This window comes from Lynx canadensis, chromosome A3 (assembly GCF_007474595.2).
Source record: "Lynx canadensis isolate LIC74 chromosome A3, mLynCan4.pri.v2, whole genome shotgun sequence".
NCBI classification, from domain to species: domain Eukaryota; kingdom Metazoa; phylum Chordata; class Mammalia; order Carnivora; family Felidae; genus Lynx; species Lynx canadensis.
In genome coordinates this window covers 137316205-137341198 of record NC_044305.1, presented here as the reverse complement: position 1 = coordinate 137341198, position 24994 = coordinate 137316205, and the positions used below count along the sequence as shown (strand labels likewise).

Sequence of the window (24994 nt, the reverse complement as noted above, 5' to 3'; positions counted from 1 at the left end):
CTCCCTCCTTCTCTCCCCCCTCCTTCCATCCTTTCTTCCTTTACCAGGTGCATATAATTTGTTAAAGTATTTCTAGATTCAGTGGGAGGAATGTGGATACAGAAGTGCCCATGTTGGGCTCTCCCAGGAAATGTAGGAAGCAGTGTGTTCTCACTTCTCTGGAGGGGAGCGGTGCCCAGCGCCTTACCTGAGTCCTTACCGTCTCGTCCCTTGTAATTTCCCCTGATGCTCGGCCACAGTTGTTGCAGATAAATACTGGTTGGTTGGTGGAGTGAAGGGGTGAATGGTTTAGTGGGTGACACTTAGAGTGAAGACAGCTGGGCCTTTAGAACCCCGGGACACAGCACACGCTTTTACCTTGGAGTCTCGCCACAGCGCGCCGAGTGCATCCAAGCGGGTTTGAATGACCACAAGTTAATGAAATTAGAGGTTTTTTTCTCCCAGAGAAAACATACTGGAGTGAAAGAGTCAAAGCAAACACTTTCTCTTTCATGTTTCCTTCTGGAAAAGCGGAAAGCAAAAGGCAGGCACTAAGGAAGGTCATGGACAGCACAGCACGGTTTACCTGCTGCGTTTGACAGAGAGCGCTCGCGGGCTTTGGTTGAATTAGTAGCTAAGTGCCGCCATGGTGGGTCTGTCCTGCTTTTGTTTCCTAATGCACTATTGTTTAGCAATTGTTTTGGTTAACTATGGCGGTTTGACTTACGTGAGAAGTTATATATTGCCTTTTATTATTCTGTTTCTTTTCTGTAAATCTCCGCCATGTTTTTTCTGGTTAAAAACATGTCCTCAAATGTACTGGAAAGTCGTACTGGGAGTATGTAACCTCCTTCCAGTGCTGCCTCTCCATTTATGTTGACTTTAATCATTTAACTTCTGACAGAGGAACACTGGTAGCCGCCATTTAGTGTGTGCTTCCTGTCTGCCAGGGCCCGTGTGAAGGGCTGTGTATATAACTCTGTCCCACGGGGTAGAAATTCCAAGTTCACAGACAGTGAAACCGAAGGCTGGTGAATGAAGCTGGTGCTGGTCAGCGGTGGGGTCTAAACTGGAAATGATGTCTGTCTGCCTCCGAGATCCAAGATTTCAGTCATCGTGCTGTTATATATTACAATGCATGACACTTAATATTTCTTAGTGTAGGTTTAAATAATATAATTGATTCAAAGAAAATATCTACATGTCTCCAGAAGATTAACAGCAAAGCTCTGTGCAAAAAGAGGTCATTCAACACCTGGTCCTTTGCAGGTGAACATCAGACCGATAGTTACACACCCATTCATGATGAACTTCTGGCAAAAACAGGTATCTGTTTATTATACTGAGTTTATCATACGATGCTTTACTTTTTTATTAGCGAACAATGATAGGTATGAATGCACACGATCGTTTGTATTACAGTGGCGTGAATAACCCATGAGGCTTGGGAATACCATTCCGGATTTTGTTAGCTCCTCCTCTGTGGCGACCCTGAATTCTTCAAATAAGAAAACCTATGGAAGAAAGAGATGAGATTTTCTGCTTCTCACCAGAGACTAAATTAGAACCCACTAGAGGTGGATGGGATAGGTCCATGTTTCACCCTCCTCTATGGTCTGATGGGGCCCCAAGCCGTGACTTCCACAGGTGTCCACAGCCACTCGCTGAGCACACAGGAGGCCTGACTCTGGGAGCTGGTACTCCTGGAATACATTTGGCTGTGTCCTCTCTGCTCTCTGAGACAGGCATGATTTTTAGCCATGAGACTGGGAGCGATTAGGAAGTTCCCCAAAGGCATGCAGGGGCTGAATGAAGCTGGGGTCATCTAGACCGTCTTGGTGCCCACACACATACTCTTAACCACGGGGTCCCTCCACCCCTTGGTGTGGTACCCAGGCTCCGGATGTGAGCTAGGAGGCCCATGCCAGCCAGTGTGTCCGCAATGTGTGTATCATACTCAGGCCATGAGACCCTGGAGACCTAGCGAGAGAGCCCAAGACAAAAACATTCCTTTACGCAAAATACTGAAATGCCAGTTCTCCTGTTCATTCCCCAGTGCTCTCCAGACACGACAGCTAGACCGCCTAGACCAGATCCGGTCAAATACAGTTTATGCTCCATGATTCAGTGACACAGAGGGCCAGTTTCAGAACTTGATTTCGAAAAACAAAATCCATGCAAAAGAAAACATTCCTATGTTGGTCCATGGGAACAGGAAGGTAGAAATCTATATGTAAGAAATCTATACATATGCCTTTATCTTTAGGAAATTTACCTCCACATAAGATACCTGCCAGGAGTTCTGTACCTTTGTCTTAAGAAACCCCAAGCCCAGTGAATGACTGTAAACAACCAAAAAGAGCTCTAGCTTCTGTGTGTGGTGGATGGGAGGTCATGGGTTATTCTCGCCCCCGCAGCCACACACACACACACACACACACACACACCCCAGCGCTCAGTCAGGGACTCATTCAAAGATCGCCTTCCAAAGAGGGGTTTCCCTTTCTGTTCTTACCTGTCTATTCCCATCCTTCCTAGGTTCTCTGGTGTTTCCAGGCAAACAGGGCAGGAGTCTACGGGGCTCAAACTCGTCTACTTAAGTCAGGTGCCCTCTTAGGGGTATTCTGCAGAGGAAGGTTAAACTGGCTGCTTAGGCAAATGTCACAATAACTTTTCAACACAAAGCGAGGTGGTATTGAACCACTGCCAATGACCACATCCAAGAGCTGATCGGTTTTGTTTGATCACATTTCGTGCTAGGGTTGTGGCCATGCCTTGTAAAGGAGCTAAGGCTATGTGTTGGTTTACAGGGACTAATAGAATAAACCAAGAGGGCTCAGGGAAGCTGTTTTGCTCCACTGAAAACGTAATACACATTTTCTTCTTCAAAAAGACCCAAAGCTCCATGTATACATGATAGACTACAGTAATTTCTAGAGGGCTATTCTAGTCAGTCTATCAAGTAGCTAATATGCATTTGAAAAGTTTTCTAAGTAGGTCCTCTTAGGATAGATGGTACCTGACACGTAAATAATTTCTGTTATGAAAGTCCTTAAATACACTGCATAAATTTGATGTTTAGTTTTTAGCTTTCTGGATCCAGCCATGGCCTCATCACAATTACTTTGCGTTGGAAAAATTGCCTTCCTTGTCAGAGCTAAGTGCATGTAACCGTGGCGTATTGTGCCCTAGTTTATAACACTGCCTCTTAGAACACACACGCCTGTCCTCCCGTGCCCTCACACGCTGATTGCATCTTTCTGTAAACAAAGAGCATCTATCCAAACATCATCCCTGTCAAAACGAAATTGTTCAATATGGAAATGTATGCATTGCAACAGTACCTCCGGAGGGCTGGCCAATAAATAATGAAAGGTTTTGACAACCCTGGAAAGAAAATTAAATTAAATTGTCCGGCGTGGAAACGGCGATGGGATGAGTAATCAGGATGGTGAGAGCCATATTTTATTGTACATACATTTTCTCCTTTTGTTCAGAACGCACATTGTGTTGGCTTTGTCGTCAACCTTCCACTGTGGTGCACGTGACGTGCCCTCCATGTACGGAAAACAGCTTGCTGGAACGTTCTCCATTGGGCAAAACTCAGGCGTGCCACCACAGTGTCCTATGGTCTCTCTTCACGGGGTCCAGGCTTCCCGGTTGTGACGGTGCAGTTGTCCCCAGTGACGCCCACCTGGTGTGCTGGGGCGAACTTCACCTCCCCAACGCTGTATTTCACATACACACCTTTGCTTAAGATCAGGCTCATCTATTTCCCACTCTTGGTCTCTGCTCCCTGAGCTCTGGGAGAGAATTCAGACGTTTCTGGCATTCATGCTGGTCTTGAAGCTGAATGTTCTGCTTTCTTCAGCTTTTCCACGTCCTCCGAGGGTTTTCTCAGAGTCCTCCTTGACCAGTGTTCATTCAAGAAACATTTTTGGGCACTTAGAACATCTATCACATGCCCGACAGGTGGATATCTGGGAGAAACACGTGTGCACACTCATACACACACACACACACACACACACACACACACGCCCTCCAACAGGCTGAACGGGGAGGCAAACACAATCATTGCAGCTGAAATATAAACCGTGTCCATGGCCTGGTGCTGACCCTGAGGAGGAGCCATGTTAGACTGTTTTCAAAGCTAGAGAGGATTTCAGAGAGGGTTCTGAGGGATGAGTAGAAGTTCAGGAGGAGGACCGCGGTGAGGAAGAATGGTGCTCTAGGCCAGGGGAGGAGCATTTACAGAAACACAGATACTCGAAGGGAGTGTGCTGGAGTGACAGAGGATTTTTTGGAAAAGCAAGGCCAGGGCCCCCTCTGGAGGGCCTTGCAGGGCATGAAGTAGCTGGTCTCTGTAGATAACGGAAAACGATGCAAACATCTGACACAGGAAAATTACATATTTACAGGAGTTTTGGAAAGCTGATTTGTATTGTAGTAGGAGGGAGATCGGAAGGGTGCAGGGCTGGACGCAGGGGGGTGGCTGACATTTTCCTGGTGACAGAAACCTTCCCTGACCGGCTGCCCACACCTGGGGTTTCCTGTCCTGAGTCGCAGAGACCTGAGCAGGTGTACCACCCACTGGGGCGTTACTCCTTGCTCCCTTTTCAATCTGGCCCCGCCTCGCTTGCCCGTCTGGACCACAGTGGCTGGCAACGGAGAGAATATCTAGCATCAAGTGGAAATTCCTTGAGGTCAGGGCTTTACTCAGCTCATTTTCTTTGCATGGCATCACACACCTTCCTGGGGGCATAACAGACTCTAAAAAACATTAATGGTTGAAACTACAGTCAGGCTGCTTTGGCAAACTCCCCACCGGGATGGAATAATGTGAAATTATATTCCAAAGCGAGCATCCTTTAAACATGCATGCTATTTGGATATTTGCCATTTCATGATAAGACACATGTGAAATGAATGTAAAATATGGATATAAATGTAAAAAATAGAAATTGTTAGGATTGCTACCGGGGGTGGTGATGCAGGGAGATGTGTGTTTAAATTTTTGTTTTTAACGTTTTTTTTTTTTTTTTTTTTTTGGAGAGACAGAGAGCGACAAAATGTGAGCAGGGGAGGGGCAGAAAGAGAGGGAGACACAGAATCTGAAGCAGGTACCAGGCTCTGAGCTATCAGCACAGAGCCGCACTCAGGGCTCGAACCCACAGTCTGCGAGATCATGACCTGAGCCGAAGTTGGCCACTTAACCGACTGAGCCACCCAGGCGCCCCTACATTTATTCATTTTTGAGAGACAGAGAGAGATAGAGTGTGAACAGGGGAGAGGCAGAGAGAGAGGGAGACACAGAATCCGAAGAAGGCTCCAGGTTCTGAGCTGTCAGCACAGAGCCCCACTCAGGGCTCGAACCCACAGACCGCGAGCTCATGGCCTGAGCCGAAGTTGGCCACTTAACCGACTGAGCCACCCAGGCGCCCCAAGGGAGATGTGTCTTTATATCCTTGCGTTGTGATGTTTAGAAGTGGCCCCAAGGCCTCTGAATATCTGTACCTTTACAGATCAGTATGGATTTAAAAAAATCAGCGGACATCCCAGTATTGTAACTCTCTGATTTGCTTCGTGAGGTACGAAGCCCGTAGCTGAGGCTTTCCTGGGCTGCGATGCTCTAACTGCCTTTCTCGCTCACGTCTCACAAGTCCTGAGAGAAGAGTGTGCTATGAATTCAGGTGTTACGGTAGCTTGCGAAGAACAAGGGAATACAATGTGGACCCGCATGCCGTGTGGCACAGAATCGTGAAAACGATGTCTGTCTGGAAGGGATCGTGTTGAAGCTGGAGCCCAGGATTTGGTTCCTAGAGGTGGCTGTGCTTTGCTACTGTTGTTTTGAGCCTGGTGGATTTTTCTTTTTTAAAAAATGTTTCTTTATTTGAGAGAGAGACAGAGAAAGAGAGAAAGACAACACAGGGGAGGGTCAGAGAGAGAGGGAGAGAGAAAATCCCAAGTGGGCTGTCAGCTCAGAGCCTCATTCGGGGCTTGAACTCACCAACCGTGAGATCATGACCTGAGTCGAAGTCAGATGCTCAACTGATTGAGCCACCCAAGCGCCCCAAACCAAGAGCTATTATTAGGATTCATTTTAAACACCAAACAGAAGTTAATTGAAAATATATTTTTTAAATTTTTTAATGTTTATTTATTTTTGAAGGAAAGAGAGATGGAGCGTGAGCAGGGGAGGGGCAGAGAGAGAGGGAGAAACAGAATCCGAAGCAGCTCCAGGCTCCGAGCTGTCAGCACAGAGCCCGTCATGGGGCTTGAGCTCACGGACCGCCAGATCATGACCTGAGCCGAAGTCAGACGCTTAACCGACTGAGCCACCCAGGCGCCCCTACATTTATTCATTTTTGAGAGACAGAGAGAGATAGAGTGTGAACAGGGGAGAGGCAGAGAGAGAGGGAGACACAGAATCCGAAGAAAGCTCCAGGTTCTGAGCTATCAGCACAGAGCCCCACTCGGGGCTCACACCCACAGACCGTGAGTTCATGGCCTGAGCTGAAGTCAGATGCTTAATCGACTGAGCCCCCAGGCGCCCCAAGGCTGGTGGATTTTTCTGACCTCAGTTCTGCTGTAGCCACGCGCTGTGTTTGTGTTTTGCTGCTGCTTGTAAAGTTGGTGTCTCTGGGCACTCACCCTGCTTTGGCCCCGGGTCCCTCTTCGATGCTCCCTTACAGAGCTTTCCAGTTGACGGACGCCCCAAATCTGTAATTTTAGGGAAGCATTTCCTTCCTATGTCCAGAGGCCCTGCTTTGCTTTGTTCCCAGATATAGTCAGTATTTTAAAAGACTTTCCCTGAGGACTGTGCCGCGTGCCCCGATGTATTCCAAGTTCGCGGCAGGGTTGAGAAGCCAGAAAGTGTGGCCTGTTCCCAGGCAGGAGCTTGCTGGAAGGGTGCTCATCTCCTCTGTGCTCCTTTCGCTCTGCCCTGGCCTGTATGGAGAGTGACAGTGTCCTGTTTCCCCAGGCCTGTGTGTAGGGCGCTTTACTCAGTTGACGAGACGCTGTGTTTACGCTTCTTTCCCTCAAACCCGTGGGCCAAGCCTGCGTTCTCTATGTACGTCTTCTTTTTATTCTCAGCTAAGATGAATCTTTCTCTGCTCATTAAAAAAAAAAATCTTTCTAACAGGGAAAGACAAAAATGTTCAGCCCCCTACTTACGAGGAAGCACATTCATTAACAAGAATGAAATTTAGCAACAGAGTGCAAAATAGAAATCAACTTCCTTAGTCCTTGGATTTTCAAGAGAGGAAGAATGGAAGAACCCTCCCTCGACCGCCCTGTGTCTGCACAGCCTTGAGCACACCACTCCTGAGCTCCGTTCTCACCTATTAAATGGTAATGATAATTCCTGCTCCATGAGGTTGCCAGGAGAATTAAATAAGACCATTGAAAAATGCTTGTCATCGCTCCTGGCACACAGCGAGCGCTTAATGCATAGTGATACTGTATAAAATTGTTTTTCAAGGGGGAAACAAAAGTAAGACTGAAATTCACCTTCCGTTCAACAGCTTTTGCATAATTCCAAGGCAAAAGTGTTCAAATACGTACTTTGGTACAATTTCCACTGATGTCTGAGAAACCCGTGTGTCAGTCCAACAGGGATTTGGAAAGTGCGGTGTGAGGTCCACACTTAGGACTGCAGGTGGAAAACGCGTGGACCTTGGTTCTACCCCAGATCAACCGAATCAGAGCTGCCAATTTACTGATGTTACGGTAACACAAACACAAAAATGTGTGAAAACCAGGGAGGTTCAAGCAACTCCTAGTAAGACAAGAAAAAGCAGTTCCACCTCATGACCTGGTCATTCCGTGGTGGTTTCTTCAGGGAGGGCCCGAATATCTTGGTAGTGTCCCTCAGATGACGCAGAGACCCCAGAGGGAAGCGTGGTACTGATCCGCCATTCGCTAGCCAGAGAGTCTGGGAGTGGCAGGAGCCCATCTAATGGAGAATCCACGACTTTCGATCTTGTAAATGGCCAGGGAATATGTCTGCTGGCCACGTCAGGCATATTCCTGCTGTATTCCCCGTGGACTTTGTTGGTGAGCACGAGGACATCCGTTTCCAGGTTTAGAGTTTTAGCCTAGGTTTCTGTGGTCAGGAGGGACAGAGGCAAGCAGTGAAATTCTTTTTCTTTATTTTCCTTTATTAATTTTTTTAAGAGAGTAGCTACTGGCTTACATATGGGGTGAAATAGAGACCTCTCGAAAGACAGAGTGCTTACATCGTGTTCTTTCTGTTGTTTCAAAATTAATATGTGGCTAGGAAGTTTGGAAGTTGCAAAAAAAAATGAAGAATAAAATTTCACAATTCACAAGATTACCACTATTAACATTTCCTGTCTTGTGTCCTGGGTCCCAATGTGATTACATGTATTTGTGTGTATTTTTACAAAGTTGAGCTCACACTGTTCAGACCCTTTGATAACTTTTGTTTTAACATACAAACATATCGTAAATTTTTTGACATTGAAAATTCTCTGAAGGTGTGATTTCTATTGGCTCACTGGCATGTTACACGGTGACGATTGATTTATATATGGTGGCAATTTTTGGTGGAACTTTTTTTTCTTTAGAACCTGAATTATGTTTCCCTTCGTTTATGGAGCTGGTAAAGTGCAATTCGTTTCAACTCCATCCACTGGAATGTTTGGGACTCTCAGTGTTTAATTTACCTGGAAGCTTAAATATGGCTTTTTAAAACCTGCCAGCTACCTTGTGAAAGATGCTGGAACTTGCTCTCTGGTCAGCTGGTTGACCTTGTCAGTGCTTGGGTCCAGACGTAGGAGCACCTGGGGAGCCCCAGCAGCCCCCCAGCTCTCCACCCGCCCTCTGCTGGTTCTCAGATGACCCCCCTGAGCAGGCTGGCTCTTGTGGAGTGCACCCTTGTGATTTCAACCCTTTGTTGCTCTTGTCTGGAACTCAGTCACTTCCGAAGTGACCATCACGTTGAAGGCATACACGAGAACTCTGAGGTTCAAATCTATCTCAGCAATTTTTCCTGAGGCTACACTGTCCTTGGTGAGGGAACTAGGACTTGGCCCCAGGGTCTCTGCATTCTCTACTCTTCATGCTTTTTAAAGAAATGTATCTCAAAAGTAACGTATAAAGCGATGTGCAAACGACAAATTACTGGCACATGCTTTCATTATGTCTAGTGGGAAGGATCTAGGACAATCCTGAGCAGAGGATGTGGGCACGTTGGGACTCTCCCTTGAGCGTGCACACTCAGGTGGCCCAGGTTGGTGGGGACATGGCGGAGATGAGAAGCCACCGCAGGAAACCGAAGGATCCTGAAGACACAACTAAAGTAGTTAGTGATCTCAGTGGTCCTTAGGAGCCAACATTCATTTAACAAGTTTTACTGAGTAGTACGAGACACAGGACACTGTTATAGGCGCTCTGCGCAAAATAAAATAAAGACTCCTGCCCTCGTGGAACTCAAACCCTGCTGGCCTTGCCCTCACCTCCCACAACTGAGGTGTCTGTAAAATACCGTCGTGGTTCTGATTCTCTTGGGTGGCATCCAGACAGCCCGCGGGGCCTGCACCCACCCCCGGACGGAGACAGATCTCTGACACCGGCCGTCATGTCAGCTCCGGGGCTGGTGAGGGAGGCTTTGCCCACCTGGGAAGCTTCTGACTTGGGGGGGCGGGGGAGCTGCTGTGTCCCTGGACAGTCCCTACGTGGCTTGTTCACCTGAGTGTTCGGCTGTGAGTGCCGTTCACCGTGGGAAGGGTGCGTTCTGTGCGCCTGAGTTTTGGGCACAAGTTCCCCAATGTCACCTGAAGGTAAACCCTCAGGGGGAGGCTGGGGGCGGTAGAGGCCTGGTCCGCGGTGCTGGGTAAGCAATTTGTCGCCGATGGTGGCAAACTGAGCTCCAAAACGGAGGCTGACATTTTAGCAAAAGGCGGAGTCCCAGCATAGGCGTTGACTGGAAGCACTTTGCCCTGAGCTTTCTTTCCAGCTCTTTCCTCCCTTCGGCTCACAGCCCGCCCACGGCGGGTGGGACTGCCGTCCATGCGTGTGGCCGTGGGACGTGTGGCGGCTGCGCGTGACGTCTGGAAAGAGGATGACTCCGGGCTGCAACAAGACGCTGCCGGTTGAGGGGGGGCGGTCCCTCGGGGAGGAAGAACCGGTTCTGCTGGTGGGGTCTCTAGGGCAGTTCGAGGGGGGTTTCGTTTTCTGCGGACCGAGGAGAGACAGCGCAGCCTCCGGGTTGACGGTCTCCTGCCCTCGATGGCCCGGATGCAGCGGGACCACCTGTGAAATGGGGCGGTTGAGGTGCATGTTCGGGGTGCAGGTAGGGTCAGGGTGTTCCCAGGCTGACGCAGGTGGCTGTGTTCTACTGACGTCACCCAGGCTGCACAAACGGGGCTTGTACCGTGGACTCAGTTCGACTTTATCATGTCACCTGTGCCTCCGTAAGACCCTAGCGCTGGCGGGAGGATGAGCCAGACCGCGGCTTTTGCAGGGTCGTGGTTATGGGAGGGGCTGATGTCCACAAATGGTGCCTTGCAGGCACTGCTTTGTGGCCCCGACACTCGTTCTCCCCTTCCTGCATCCAGAACAATCCTGAGTTTCATTCCGGAAGCCACGTGCCAGCTGACGACTACCTTCCCGCTCGGCTCGGATCCCAGCGTGCTCATGGCCTCCGATCCGGCCAGTGGGCGCAGGAAGAAGGGTCCTGGTGGTCGGGGCCCCTGAAGAGACTGAGCGCTCCCTCTTCCCTCCCTTCCTAAGGACGGAAAATGCCATTTTGTTTGGATCGGGCCATTTGAAAATTTACTTTGCGCTGAGAAATGCACGAACATCTTTTTCCTGCCTGTGTTAATGGCAACACGATACTCATGCTTAGAATGATTCCCGAAGAAGCAGGTGTGCCCCTGACGCGAGCAGGGAGGTCGAGGGGCCGTGCTTCTCCTGGGCTGGGTCAGGCAGATTTCCTGGCAGTTGTTGGGGGGCACTGACTCCTCCACACATCCGCCTCGCCCCACTGATTCCCTCTTCAAGGACTTCGCAAAGGGCCCGTCGGGCTTAGTGGACACTCTCTGCTGGGAGGAGAGACGGTTTTCCTGCTTACGTGGGAGGCGGTTCAGCCTGTGTGCGCCCTGAGCTTGTGACCTTGGTTTTGGTAAGCCCAGGCTGCAGCTGGGGGGTATGGTTTGGATCACAGACCGGACTGATGTTGCGTCAGTGTCTCATGTGGAGGGGAGGGTGGGGCCCTCGGGAAGCTCCTGGTGCCCTTCTCCACATGGGCACTGGATTTAAGAGAAATCATAAGAGAAGGTGCCACTTGGCACGGGTCCAGTCTGCAAACCGATCATCAGATGCAGATAAATGAGAGGACATGATGGTGTGGGGCATCTGGGCAGGCATCGCCGTGGGGCTGATTGGCCCAGCGAGGAGGGCTGCTCACTTCACTCTCCATAGAAGCAGGTGCACTTGGTGGGGCAGCGGGGGGTGGGGGGAGGCATGGGGGAAGACAGCAGGCAGGTCATCTGGTCCAGCTTTACAGAACAGGAAATGGAGCCCTAGGTCAGGGTCGCATCAGGGCCATCTTCTCTTTCCTCCCTGGTCACGGGCACGTCCCCCCGTAGGTCACCTCCAGGTTTTTATGGGTTATTTGCCTTGTCAGCTGGGGTATCTTTATTTTATGTTTATTTATTTATTTTGAGAGAGAGAGAGCGAGTAAGAGCATACGTTGGGGAGGGGCAGAGAGAGAGAAGGAGAGAGAGTCCCAAGGAGGCTCTGCGCTGTCAGCCCAGATCCCGATGTGGGGCTCAATCCCACGAACTGTGATATCGTGACCTGAGCTTAAATCAAGAGTCAGACGTTCAACTGACTGAGCCCGCCAGGCTCCCTTTTGGCAGGTGATATTTCATGTCCCTGTCACTTGGTGTCTCTTGTGTTCCTTTGGATATCATTTCCCCTCATTAGCTCTGTGCATGAGGTCTAAAAATAAAATATGTGTTAATAATTAATAAATGTAAATATGACTATATTAAAAAATTATCACTCCTTCTCTGCCTCTCTTATAAGCAAGGAGCTAGGACTATGAGGGTGAAAGATTGCTTTTTTTGTTACTCTAGCAAAAAAAAAAGTTATTTTATTTTGAAAAAGTAGAAGCTGTTTCTCCCATTTGTCTCCTTCCTGAGCTGCATCTGTCTCCGTATCCACGTTCATGCACCAAAGTAAACTCCCCCACCTGAGAATTATTAGTCTCCCGAAATGAATTAATTGGGTTGAAAGCACAGGTTTGGTTACATATCCAGCACGTGTCAGGATTGCTGTTTTTCTACAACTTAAAATATTTTTTGAGGTGCCGGTTCATCAAGTGGCATGACTGATTCCAGATAAGCGTTTGAGAGAAAAATGGCTCTTTACGGAAAAGCCTGATTTACCTGTAAGCATTTTGTCATTTGGAGCCGTAGTCCCTTACCCATCAGCGCACAGATGCCCGGGGCCGTTCTGGGGATTGTAGGAGATGGGACATCTAGAATCCTAATTCATTCTCTATACTAGAAAACAGCCTCACCCACTAGGACTTATGTTCTAAGCAGACAACACTCAGTTTACAGGAAACACTCATGTCCCCCAGAAGCTACAGAAAAAGTTATCACTGGATATTCAGGAAAGCCACCACAGAGCTTCCGTCTTTCGTGTCCTAATTCTGATATTGCGGCGTTGCATGAGAAAGATCTCTTAACTCCTTGTGTTCCTCACAAGAATACGGAAGAATTCTCTGACTTCTTAACCCTTGGGACAACAGCTCGTGGTAACCCCGAGAATTTTGACAGGAACCATTCTGAAGTGTGGAGGAGAGCACACATCCGCTGGAACTCGTGTCTTCGGCTCGAGCGGGTCAGACTGTCGGGGGCGCGTCCGAGCTGGTGTCGTCATGTCATCTGTGGAGCTCACTGGTGAAATGACTCACCAGTACGTTCAATTCAGGAACATAACCGGCTCAGGAAATAGTAGTAACTTTGGAGGATTACATAGACCCCATTCATAATTAAAAAGCTGAACGAGTGAGTTTCCTTCCTGAAACGTGAAATCTGATGATCTCACTCACCTGCTCCGTCTCCCGTCTTTGGTCTCTGCCTCCTTTGTTGTGTGCAGTGAGTTACTGTTTCCGTAAACCGAGGTCACACCGGCCCAGTTCCCTTAATTCCCTTGTATACCGTTTTGATAGGTCTCACATAAAAAATATACTTTCACCTATCGCCTCAAGGAATTTTTACTGCACTTCTGTGGGCTTTTTGCCGATTAGATTAGAACACAGCAAGGAGGGAGTGAAGCAGAATTCTTGTCTTGCTTTCCCGTATCACGGATGGTGACCCCGGCACCCACCACGCGGCCGTGTTGGATGCGCATGACATTGAACATTCGCTCCACATCCAGCCCTCGCCCGCCCAGCGCCCTGAGCTCCTGAGCTCTGTCAACGATGGGTGGAGGCCGATTGCAGCCTCCGGCTGGCGGGCAGGGTGCAGGGTGCTCACCGCTTTGAAAGCAGGCTCCCCAGTGCTTTTGATTAAATATGGAAAAGCCGGCTGGAAGCCTTGGCACGAGGTTTGCAAGGAGACCCCCAAGGATGTCCCAGCTCTCTCGGATGTCTTGCAGTGTCTTGAGCAGGATGAAATTAATGCAAAACCCGAAATGAGAAAAGCAGAGAGAGAGTGAGAGCTCACGGAGCCTGGAGGAAAGTTCTGGAGGCTCAGCGACCAAAGGGAAGACGGAGTTTGGCTTTTCTCCGTCGTGCACGCTCACCGCTCACTTCTGCTTGGTCCAGGAAAGCGTGCCCGGGTCCGGGGCATGCCGCCGCACTCACTCCTTGGAGTTTCTTCCGGCCATGCCAGCCAGAGGGCCCTCTGGTAGCTTCAGTTCCTGGGAAACTTAGGTCTTCTTTGCTCGGGGCCTGCGCAGCCCACTGGGTGTCAGCAGGTGGGACCCACGTTCCCAAGCCGGGCCACACGGTCTCCCACGAAAACCGGCCTCCGGAGCCCACGCGTGTTCTGAGTCCCACTCTCTCGTCTCCTCTGTACCTCCCCATCTCTCGTGTCTTCCAGGCCCTGGACCACAGTGCGTTCGTCAGGTTCCTGCCTTCCCTGCTCGAGCGTCATTCCTACCGCAGGGGGGCTTACCCGGCTGGGCCCTACACCCAGCCTCACGCCCTTCAGCCCTTAGCGCATTCTATCTCACGGCACTTTTCCGTTTTCGCAGTGTGAGCTGCTTTCGGTGTTTAGTGACAGAGCTAGCCGCCCAGAACCTCCATGTCTCATCTGAAGAATGAAGCTAGAACTACCTCCCTGCCTGCCTCATCAGTCTCAGGCAGAGCCTGACGTGGATGGAGGGCAAGAACTCTCCGGATTGTGGATGCTGTACCAACGTAATGTGCTCGTGTTTCTTTGTCTTTGGAATACCGAACCCCAAGCTGCTCACAGTGTTTGCTGTGGAATCATACTAAAAAATTAAATGTGTAGATTTCCTTGATATTACTTTTTCCCTTCAGCAGATCAGTTTCATATTCTCAAGAATATTCTATGAATTGCATTTTTTGAGGGCTCACAAAGAAAGGTACAAGGTAGAGATACCCTGATTCCCTGTGATGCTTAGAGAATGGTGCATTCTAATACACCTAATGTCTGGTTAACTGGCTAACAGAGAATCCCTTTCTTTGAACCTTATTTATTGAATGTGTAAAGGTCTCAGTAGTTTCTTCTTACTGTAGGAATTATGATCCACGACATGAATCTTTAATGCTTTTCATCTTCGAGAAAGAACTCCTCTATTTGAAAATATTAACTGCTTCTAGTGTAGACATACCCCAGGGTTAATTAAAAGATGTTGGTTGAAATCCAACAAGTATGGGATCTGAACTCTGATCATTTGCTACTTATCTTTTTAAAGATGGAGTTTTAAATGATGTTTTTATTTAGTTAACAGGGAGGCACATCGCAATTAAATGTCGCATATACATTACATCTTTTGCGCTCCCTTTACCCCATTTCTGAGCAAGCAAAATGCTCATTTATTCTCAGAGGTCAGGCTCAGTTTGGTGAGGGGATGACCTATAGTGTTGCAAATACCATAAATTCATTCTAAAAAATGAGTCCAGTCAAACCGCTGGCTAATTAAGCCAGAGAAAAGAGAAGCGTTATATTAATTTTGAATCGGTGTTACTGTTTTGAGCGGCATAAGAATCTAATTTTGGAGTTGCCCTTTAGTTACTTTAGTCTTGAACCAGGCGCTCCTTGAGATTTGGAAGATTTCACTCCCATCCAGCGTGAAAGTAACAAAGTTCTGTGGCAAGACCAAATTCATAAATAAAGTTGAGGAACCACAGCACTTCATGATTTAATGGCTCTGTCATGGGCATAGTCTATGTTGATGCACTTGAAATGTGGGCTTTCTGATTTAATGGTAAATCATAGAAGCCACTTGTGCACTCATTCCGTGTGGGCTCCCGATTCCTGCCTGTGAGCTGCAGCGAAAAGTGAGGGCACTCTGCAGAAGGGCACCTGGTGCGTTTGGAGGGGGTGTTAGAGGGTCCTGGCCCCAGCTCCTGACTCCGCCGTTAGTGAGGGGGAAGCAGAGGGGGAGGGAGGAGAAGGTCTCCACGATGGGTGACGACGGTGCACGAGGCTCCCAGCTGGGCGGGCGTGGGGCTCAGTTCATAGAGCTTGCTCAGGGAAAGAGAAGAGATTCTGTCCAGTCCCCATAGTTTGTGGGGTGAGTAGAATGACCTCATTTTACGACAGGCGCTGCCTCACCGAGGTCAACAACCAGCCCGAGGACGAGAAGGCTGCAGCCGTGCTGTCCCTCCTGTCTTGTGGGGTGTCTTTTCTTTCCCCAAATCCAGGTATGAGGAATGAAGGAGGTGGCAGTTAACTCATCACGGAGGGGACGCATGGTCGGCCAGGGTATGGAGACCTGGGAAGTCAGCAGAACCCCCTTTTCTGTGTACCAATGCCTTTATTACCCACACGCACAGGGAGGGCTTTGAGATTCACACTCAGCCAGTCACCCAGGGCCTTGATTTGGTGGCAAACTCAGGCAGCCTTTCATTTTCCCCTTGCAATTCGCTGACCTCTCTGGCTAGGTCACCTAGAGCATTTGGAAGGGGACCTAAGGCCCTCGATACCTTTCCATTTCTTATTCAGGGGTTGGTTTTGGTGGGGGAAATTTCTGTAGGCTTGAAGAATATTGTATAGTGTCTAGCGTAACATCCATCATGTTCTCGGTCTTTGGTAAAAGTCTGTTGAATTACGAAACACGGACTATTACAAATTTTCTCCTCCGTAGGTAGTCAAAGGGAGAACGTAATTGGTTAATTCAATTGGCCACTAGATGTCACTGTTTACCCACCGACTGAGTATGGGCTCAGTCCCTCCCCACCTGGTCAGGACAAAAAGCCTGTGTCTGGAAGCTGCTGCAGGTGGAGACATTCCAAGCTTGTTTCTCATAAGTAACCTGTTTTCTCTCGGGAAAAGACTGATTCCTGAGTCATTCAGTTCAGGATATTTTCTCCTTGCTTCAATTTAGATCCAGAACTGATGTGGTTTTTTTCCTCCCCCCTTCTTTTATCCCCCAAAGTTTTCTTTCGCTAACACCAACAGGAGTTTTCATCCTGGAGGTCATCTCGGAAGCAGGAATATTCGTTCCCAGGAGACTGTGAGGTTTCATGCGCGACTTTGATAGGAAACTGTTGGGGGCCCCTGCGCTACATTCCCGCCTCGTTAGGCTCGGCGGATCCCTACCACGGTTGCAGCGAGGGTCACTTTTACTCTCCAAAGCCGCGAGTACAACAACCTTGAATTCCTCTGCTGCCACTGCTTTTGTTAACTGTGTGACCTTGGAGATGTTACCCAACATCTCTGATCCCAGCGCCCTTCACGTGTGGGCGGGCTTTCCAGTCCCACCGGTTAGGGCTGCAGGCAAGTACAACATTCAGTCTGAAAATGTCTTAAATTTCCTTCGTTCCCTGGGGCCGTCTGCTCAAGTCTGGGTTGACGGGATGGATGGTCTAAGGAATCTCACATTCCCTTTGCCCTTCTCTCAGATGGCTCGGAAGCAGCTCGCTATGTCTTCATAACACGCTCTAGTCTGGGGTTGGTCCAGATAGTTGGAATTCCTAAGTCAGACCCTTGTTGTGAAAGGCACGTAATTGACTGACTGAGCCTTACTGTCGTTGGGGGTTTCACTCCTGCAACAAGGAACCCAGAAAAAGACAATCGTAATTAGAAGGAGCCTCAGGGTTTATTTAATCCGACTCCTTTCTTTGTGCTTATTCTTTCTCCAACATTCCACGGAGAGCTGCCAAACCCCGTGAAAGTGGGGTTCTCTTACAGTTTCCCTACAGGGAAGAGTGACGACCTGTGGAAAGCCAAAGGCCCACGGGGAGGGCTCCTGGCCACCACGCCCCCTCTGCTGTAAGACTTATGCCCGGCCACCTGCTCCCCTCTGTCTTACAGCGAGGAGACACAGAGCACCACTTATGCTTCTGGAGCCGAACGCATTTCAGGCAGATTAATAAGGATGCATGCCATCGGTGGAGCCCTGTGGGTGTGACGGGCCCCTCACCGCGATGTAGCCGCCCCCCCCCCCCCGGAACTCAAGGAATCCCCGACTTCCCGGTGAGGAAACCAGTACAAAGAGGTTAAGAGGCTCGTGTAGACCACTTAGCTGGTTAACTAGCAAGACCCGGTTCGACTCCTGTAGGCTTCTCATTTTGCTTCCTTGCCAGCCACTCAGCTCCTCCCAGGAGTATTGGTTAGGGTCTCGTTAGGACTACCTCGTGGAGCTCAGTTACACTGGCACAAACTCAAGGGGAAAACAGCCGCTCGGTTTTCTCTCGTTTTACCAGAGTCTCCGATGAGCGCCAGGCTCTCGCTATTTGCATTCCGGAGGCTGGGAGCGGTTACCTGTGTACATTAATATATATGAAAAGAAGGAAATCCTACAATCTGCTTTTAAAGGCTTAGCTCACGTCAAGGAAGAAGTTCGTAAGTGCCTGGATTGGTCAGAAATTGGCAGGGATGGGGGAGCAGCTGCGTCGATGAAGGTTTGCCCTCAGCTTATTGATTGCCCGAGGGTTTCCATTAATATTGATTTAGAAATGCCAATGGTGTTTATGCTGCTGAATATTCATCATCATTGTCATTGGAAATATGTCAGTCTCTCCGGGGTGGGGGGTGGGGGGGACACACTGGGATGTCAGGGATTTGGGGACAGGCGGATTCAGTGCCAGCTCGAACTTTCTGCCCGACTCTTAATTGCTTCTTAGAGGCCATCAGGCATCACTTAACCTCCTCTTTCCAGGAATTGTTATATTTTCTTGACTCTGCTATCTTATTAAATGGTCAGGTGGAAGGGAATTTTCATGAGGCTTAGGAGTGTGGTGCACAGGTTGGAAGTATCAGAATTGCATCTGGACGTTTCCACTGAGGGCTCATTCGAACCTTTGAAATGTAATATGTGGCTAACAAAGTCTAGTGCAGGGGAAAGAGCCATGAAATCACAAGAATAATCTGCAAGCAGACACATTCGACCCCATGCCTCCCTGGGGGGTGGGAGGGGGGGGTCTTTGGGACACAAGTTCATGTGTCTCCGTAGGACAGGTACGGGAAACCTGAGCACGGATGTTGCAGCACAGGGGTGGACCCAGATGAGGCACTTAAACCTCCTGACCCTGATTTCTTGACTTCCGGGATGGACAGATTCCCATTCTAACCACCACCCACAGTTGGCGGAAGAACGAGGTGCCACAGTCACGTGATCGCCAGGACATTAGTGTTGCAGAGTTTTTACTGAGCACCACAGCATCTTCTGGAGGAAAACTCGGGGCTTGCAGGTGCACGGAAAAGGTGACTTTACAGCTTTACAAGCCACTCATTTCTGAGCTCCTGCAGAGCGAGTCTCATCTATAAAATGAGAATAATGACACCGGCTCCGTGGAGTTACTGTATGAGGACACTGTCCAGCTGTCCCCCTGTGTCTGGAGACTTACGTGGACACGAAAGCCAAACCCTGTATATACTATGTTTTTCCTATACATATGTACCTATGATAAAGTTGAATTTATAAATCGGGCACCGTAAGAGATTAATGACGAAAACCAATGATAAAATAAAACAATTGTTACAGTATCCTGCAACAAAAGATTTGCGCATGTGCTCACTCTCAGAATAACATCATCGTTCTGTACTCACACTTCTTTGTGTGACGTGGGGCGAAAGAACGCACACGTGATGCGGTGACATAGGGTGAATGACGTGGGCATGTGACGTAGCCTTAGGCTGTACTGACCTACTGACAGCACATCAGAAGGAAGGTCATCCGCTTCCAGACCACGGGTGGCCGCGGGTGCCCGGAACCGCGGGGAGTGGCCCGTGTGTACCATCAGCCGGCACACAGTGTGTCCTCACATGATGATGATGACGATGCCCTCCTTCCGGCTCCCTCCTCCATCCGCCTTATTAACTGATCCGTCTCCTGAGGAAGTGATTAGAGAATGCGATGAACCATGGGAGTGTGGTTCCTATTTTTAGATCATTAATTCGCTGGCCTTTGGGAAAATCACTAACGCTCTCTGCCAGATCATTTTTTTTCCGTCCGAAACGAGTCTTCTTTCCCCAGTGTGGTTTGTGACATGTCTGCTCTGTGTGTCTTGACCCCACACGAAGGATCTGTGGAGCCCGCTGTAACGTGTGGACGCGCACGGCTCCTGTTACTCAGCAGTTTTAGGGCCGTTCAGACGCTCGTTCTATTCTGATTATTCACCATTTCTCCTCACTATCGAAGGGAACTGAGTCTATTTCCAATGCACGCCAGGAGAGAACGTAGTAAAAGCGGGACACAAGGAGCCGGACGTAGAGAAGTGGCAACAGCCCACCAAGGACTGGTGTGATGAGGGATCACTGTTCTAGAACATTCCATTTAGCCCCACGCTTCCTAGCAGCATGGGCAAAACTAGGGAGGAACGGGTTTTGTGTTTTTCAAGGTCGGACATGCTTTTCCCAAAAGCCAGTGTTTTCCTGATGTGAATTCTGACAAGATTCTGGAGAAATTGATGGAAATGAGGGGGACCGCAGCCGTTTTGAAGACTGTCATCATTTGGGCTCCCGTTGGCCTAGAGCATCCACGTGAAGGTGATCTGGGGAGGGGGACTGCATTAGCAGGGTCAGGTGCACTTTCTGTCCATCTGGGCACGGTAGACACCCTCCTAGATGGGAAGGTGGGCTGGATGCACAGCCTTGTTTATTTACATCGTGGATGATTCCAGCCCCCGGACACCCCGCGATCCATTCAGTCCTGCTTGCACGTGGGCTGGCCTGAGGCGCTTCTGTGCACGGGCAGGAGAGGAGGAAGTTTGGATGTACTTACTTAGCTTCTAAAACGGAAATCCATGGGGCGCCTGGGTGGCTCAGTCGGTTAAGCACCTGACTCTTGATTTCAGCTCAGGTCATGATCTCAGTTTGTGAGTGTGAGCCCCACACTGGGCTCTGGGATGACGGTGCAGGGCCTACTTGGGATTCTCTCTCTCCCCCTCTCTCTGCCCCTCCCCTGCTTGTTCTCTCTCCTTCTCTCAATATAAATAAACTTAAATAAAATGGAAACCCACAGACATCATAGCACTGCGCGTGAACTAATTTCATTCAATTCCATTGCATTCAGTTCATCGTCCAATTGTTCTACTTTCCAGCGACCCCAGCAAGTGCCTGTTCGGTGCAGGGGGACACAGGGGGGCCATAAGAGGGATGGAAAGGAGACAGGGGCTTGGTTCTTGTCCTTGGTGCGTGGCCTCCTGGCTAAGGGGGTGGAGGCACAACTGTCTAGAGAGAGGAGAGAACGAAATGTCTTTACCGAGACCCAGAAGAAGTGCCGCGGCAGTGGCTCAGCAAGGAAGAACTCTGTGGAAATGTCCCGTTTTAACGTACAGCGATAGGGTGCCCTTCTGTGTAACGATCCTGTTCTGTTATATATGATCGCGGAGTGCCCAATTACGCTGTAGTTGAAAAAATATTTTTCCTGAGGGTTAATGTTTACATTTGCAAATGTGTACAGCTTAACTAACAGTTTAAATGGAAATTTTAATGTATTCTATGAATTGTTGGCTCATTTGCATATTTTATCAATTCACCACCATTCCGGGTTGTATACAGTGCAGTAATTAGAAACAGAATTAAAAAGGACTGTGCGTTAAAAAAATTTTCATTTCAGAACGTAAAATGCTGGTTGTTTAACTGCGGCCTCGTCGATAGCGTGTTGAGCCAAGTGTGGGCCTGAGGGGCGGGGCTCCTGGAGACTTAAATGCACGCGCGGATGGGTGGGGCTAGGGTCAGCTGACCCAGCAGAGGACGCGGCAGGCGTGGGTGCCGGTGGCTGTGGTCCCGCCCACCCCGCTCATTGCGGGGCGTCCCTGGTGTTCTCGGGCTCCCCCTCTGCCCCGCATCTTGGCCCAGACTCAGAACTGCAGGCTTGATTGGCCAAGTAGCCGTGCGGGGAGTAGCTGTGCAGGGCGAAAGCTTGACTCAACACCGGAAGGGCAGTTGCACGAACGCCTCACACCGGTAGCCAGTTCTGTTCGCAGATCCGCACTGGGGACGCCGTGTGTTCGGTGCCTAGCAGGTGATCATTCGGAGAAACACCCCAGCGGCTGCACAGAAGAACCAGAGCTCATGGTGGCCCCTCCTCTCCTGCCTGCTCCGGGCCATGACTGTCCGCGTCGTGGACAAGACTGGCCGGGGCATGTGGTGGGCACACAACCAAAGTCCCTTCCACAAACGACGTGTTGTGTCACGTAACACTGAGAGGATGGCAGGTCCCGTCTGCTGGCCGCAAGCGGGAGCCAGCCCTTCCCGAGCACAGCCCTCCACAGCAATGGTCTCCGGATGTCCCTTGCTGTCTCTTGTAGCTTCTCAACTAACCTCTTGAAAGAACCGATGCCATGTTAGTTTTCTTTCCAGGTGGGCCTTGCTATCTGGGACGTCTCCTAAACAGCAGCTGCCTTACCAGCTGCTTCAGAACTGGCTGCATCTCGGGAGCCTGGAACTGTGCCTGGGGCCCGCGACTCGCTCAGTGTATCAGCCGGGATGGCCCTGTGAGAGGTGTATTTCTTGCTCCTGCCTACGTCCCTCTCTGGGGGGCAGTGGCTCTGGAATGTCACCTGCCAGGAGGCAAGGGGAAGGGGAAATGGTGAATCATGGATTAGTTTTTAAAGGCATCTGTCTAGAAGAAACACAGCTACTGCTGTGCACATTTCATTGGTGCAAGTGAGTCACGTGGCCGTGTCTAACTTCCGAGAGGAAGGAGGCACAGCCCCACGTCCCCAGAGAGGCGGATGTTCGTCCTGGTGGGAAGCATCGATTTCTAACGCGCCCGACGTGCGTATCAGGTTGGACAGAGGTGTGATACAGATGTTTGCCCAGAGCCATGCTGGTACTTGACTTGTTCCTACTTCACGGGAAGGTCCTGGCACCCAGTTAGGGGCAGGTCTCTCCATACGGAAGCGTAAGTCCCCGAAGGCCTACAGGCCTTAACCAGACACGAAGACTGTCTAGTCCGATGCGCTTTTGTGACGAAAGCAAGAGGCCTGGAGTCTCCAGGACTGGTGTCGAGGCTGCTGGTGTCCGCACGGGCTCTTGCCACTTTCCTGTTGTCCCCGTAAGAAAGCGGATCTCGGTCCGGCCGCAAAGCCCGTCGTGTTCACCGCCTCCCCCAGAGCAGCCCAGCTGAACAGCCCCCTAGCACGCCCCCGGCCTTGGGGCCTCCGAGTTCAGCCTCCAGCTCTACGAGGATTAAAGAAATTCACGTGAGGTGCTTTGGACGCTGCCCGGAACACAGTCAGTGTGTAAAAACCTGCGGTTCATCAATATTCCTTGAGATTGCTGTTACTGCTATAATCGGATGCTGTCGGGGGCCCCTTCTGGCCTGGCAGGGGCCACGGGGCTAAGTTCTGTCTTCTCCAGGTGTGGCACCGAGCTCGGGTTTCCGTGGCCGAGACAGCTCCTGATTTGTCTTGGCCAGGTTTGGGTTTTGGCCTTTCGTGTTTTCCAACAACCACGCCCTTGGGTTGAGAAGAAAAGAGGGGCCCATCAGAGCACGAGGGAGCAAAGTGGCAGGTAGGATCGGACACTTGGGGGCAGGGGACAGAGAGGAACTGGGGGCCCTGAACGAGGCTGGGAGCCAGATGCCAGGTGGCCCCCGGGCTCAGGTCAGAAGAGAAAGGGCAGAGGACGAGAGGAGAAGAACACAAAGGTGGGGGTGGCACCAGATGCAGAGCAAGTCTGAGCAGCACCGACACCCCCCGTGATGTGGCTAGGCCATCAGGGGACTTTCAGGGCCACTGCTGTCTGTGGTCTGGGGGCTGGCCTGTCCCCCAGACTCCGATCTCCCTGAAAGCAGTTACCCCTGGGAGAGAACCAGGGTCACATTATAAAGGAAATTCCAGCTTCCAGACAGCCAGGGAAGGGCTTCTCGGGAGGGGCCGGCAGACGGTCAGAACCGCTTCGTGAACACCTAGGAGGGATCGGGAGTTGGGCTTACTGTGTCTTTCCTTCTTTACGTCCTAATTAACTGAGTTTTTTTTTTTTTTAACGTTTTTATTTATTTTTGAGAGACAGAGCATGAGCAGGGGAGGGGCAGAGAGAGAGAGGGAGACAAAGAATCCGAAGCAGGCTCCAGGCTCCGAGCTGTCAGCACAGAGCCCGACGTGGGGCTCGAACCCACAAACCATGAGATCGTGACCTGAGCCGAAGTCAGATGCTCAACCGACTGAGCCCCCCAGACGCCCCAAAAACTAACCAAGTTGTGAATCATTGTCATCAAGATAGTAACCCTGATAGAAATGGCAACTACCACTCCGTGAGCTTTTTTTCTCAGTCCTTTGTCTTCTGACCCACAGCCATAGTGTAAGGTAGAGGGTGTGCAAAGGGGAAAGTGAGGCTCGGACAGGTCGCACAAGTAGCCCCAGCCTATGTGGCTGGCAAGCCGTGGCACAGACCACGACTCGGAACGTGTCAGTCCCACCTCAATGCCCAGGCCGGGGGTTTCAAACCTCCGGGCACAGTAGCGACTCAGGATTATCAATCTCCTTTTGCACAAAAGGGATTGAGGCTCAGGGGGTCCGAGGTGGACAGAACATCTGTGGCTGTGTGGAACGGATGCAGGCTTGGACTCGGGTCACCTGAGCCTAGAGTCCCGTCTTCCCCTGTCCCCACAACGGTGGGACAGTGCCCTCCACAGGTGGGGCCCAGTGGGGTCCACCACATGCTCCCTGGCTCCCCACTTTATAAATCTGGTAAAGGCAAGGGCGCAGGGCACGGGGAGCATCTCAGGGAGCAGCTTTTGGGGTCTGTGAGGAAGGGGAAGGACAGTGCACCTCCTCCCACACACGCAGTGCGAGGGCTCAGCTGTGGGGGCCGGGACCCTGGGGGTGCGGGTGGCTTGTCAACACTGTATCTGCAGGTGTGAACCTGGGGCTCACGGTCCCTCCCACCTCCCACGGGATGGGGCGGTAGCCACGGGGCTGTGCCCGTCGACGCCCACGGCCCCCGAGGGTGGGGATGGTTATTCTCTCTCTCTGGGGAAGAAGCTGGAACTGGGGTGAGCAGCTGACTTCCCCACGGCTGTTCCACGTGCTCCGTCACTCAGCCTGGACCGGCGCCGGGTCCGTGAGGCTCCAGACACAGCTGGTCCACCGCGACCGTATCTCATTGCGAGTTCGCACGTCCAGAAGGAAGAGGAGGCAAAGATAGTTAAGCCTTTTTAAAAAATGACAGTATTTTATTTTTCTCCTTCCCTCCTCTCTCCCCACTCTGGGTCTCTCTCCTTCTCTCTCTTTCAAGCTACGCCCCAGAAAGGTTGACGTCAAGGCAAGTGTAGAAAATCTTCAAATGAGATTGGGTGCCTCGTGATTTGGACTCCTCTGTGTTGTCCTTCTATGAACACAGATAATCAAAACTTGGTTTTATCTTTCTGACTGTTTATTGATCTG

The 24994-nt window shown here is 50.4% G+C and overlaps 1 protein-coding gene across 1 annotated transcript in view; it reads left to right on the top strand.

Annotated features, from left to right (window-relative positions):
- Window positions 1-10704, top strand: part of DCDC2C (doublecortin domain containing 2C) — a 158699-nt gene extending 147995 nt beyond the window's left edge. The window contains 1 exon segment of the mRNA XM_030311828.1: window positions 10566-10704. Coding sequence (XP_030167688.1) covers window positions 10566-10704 — 139 coding nt within the window.
- The last annotated feature ends 14290 nt before the right edge of the window (window positions 10705-24994 follow it).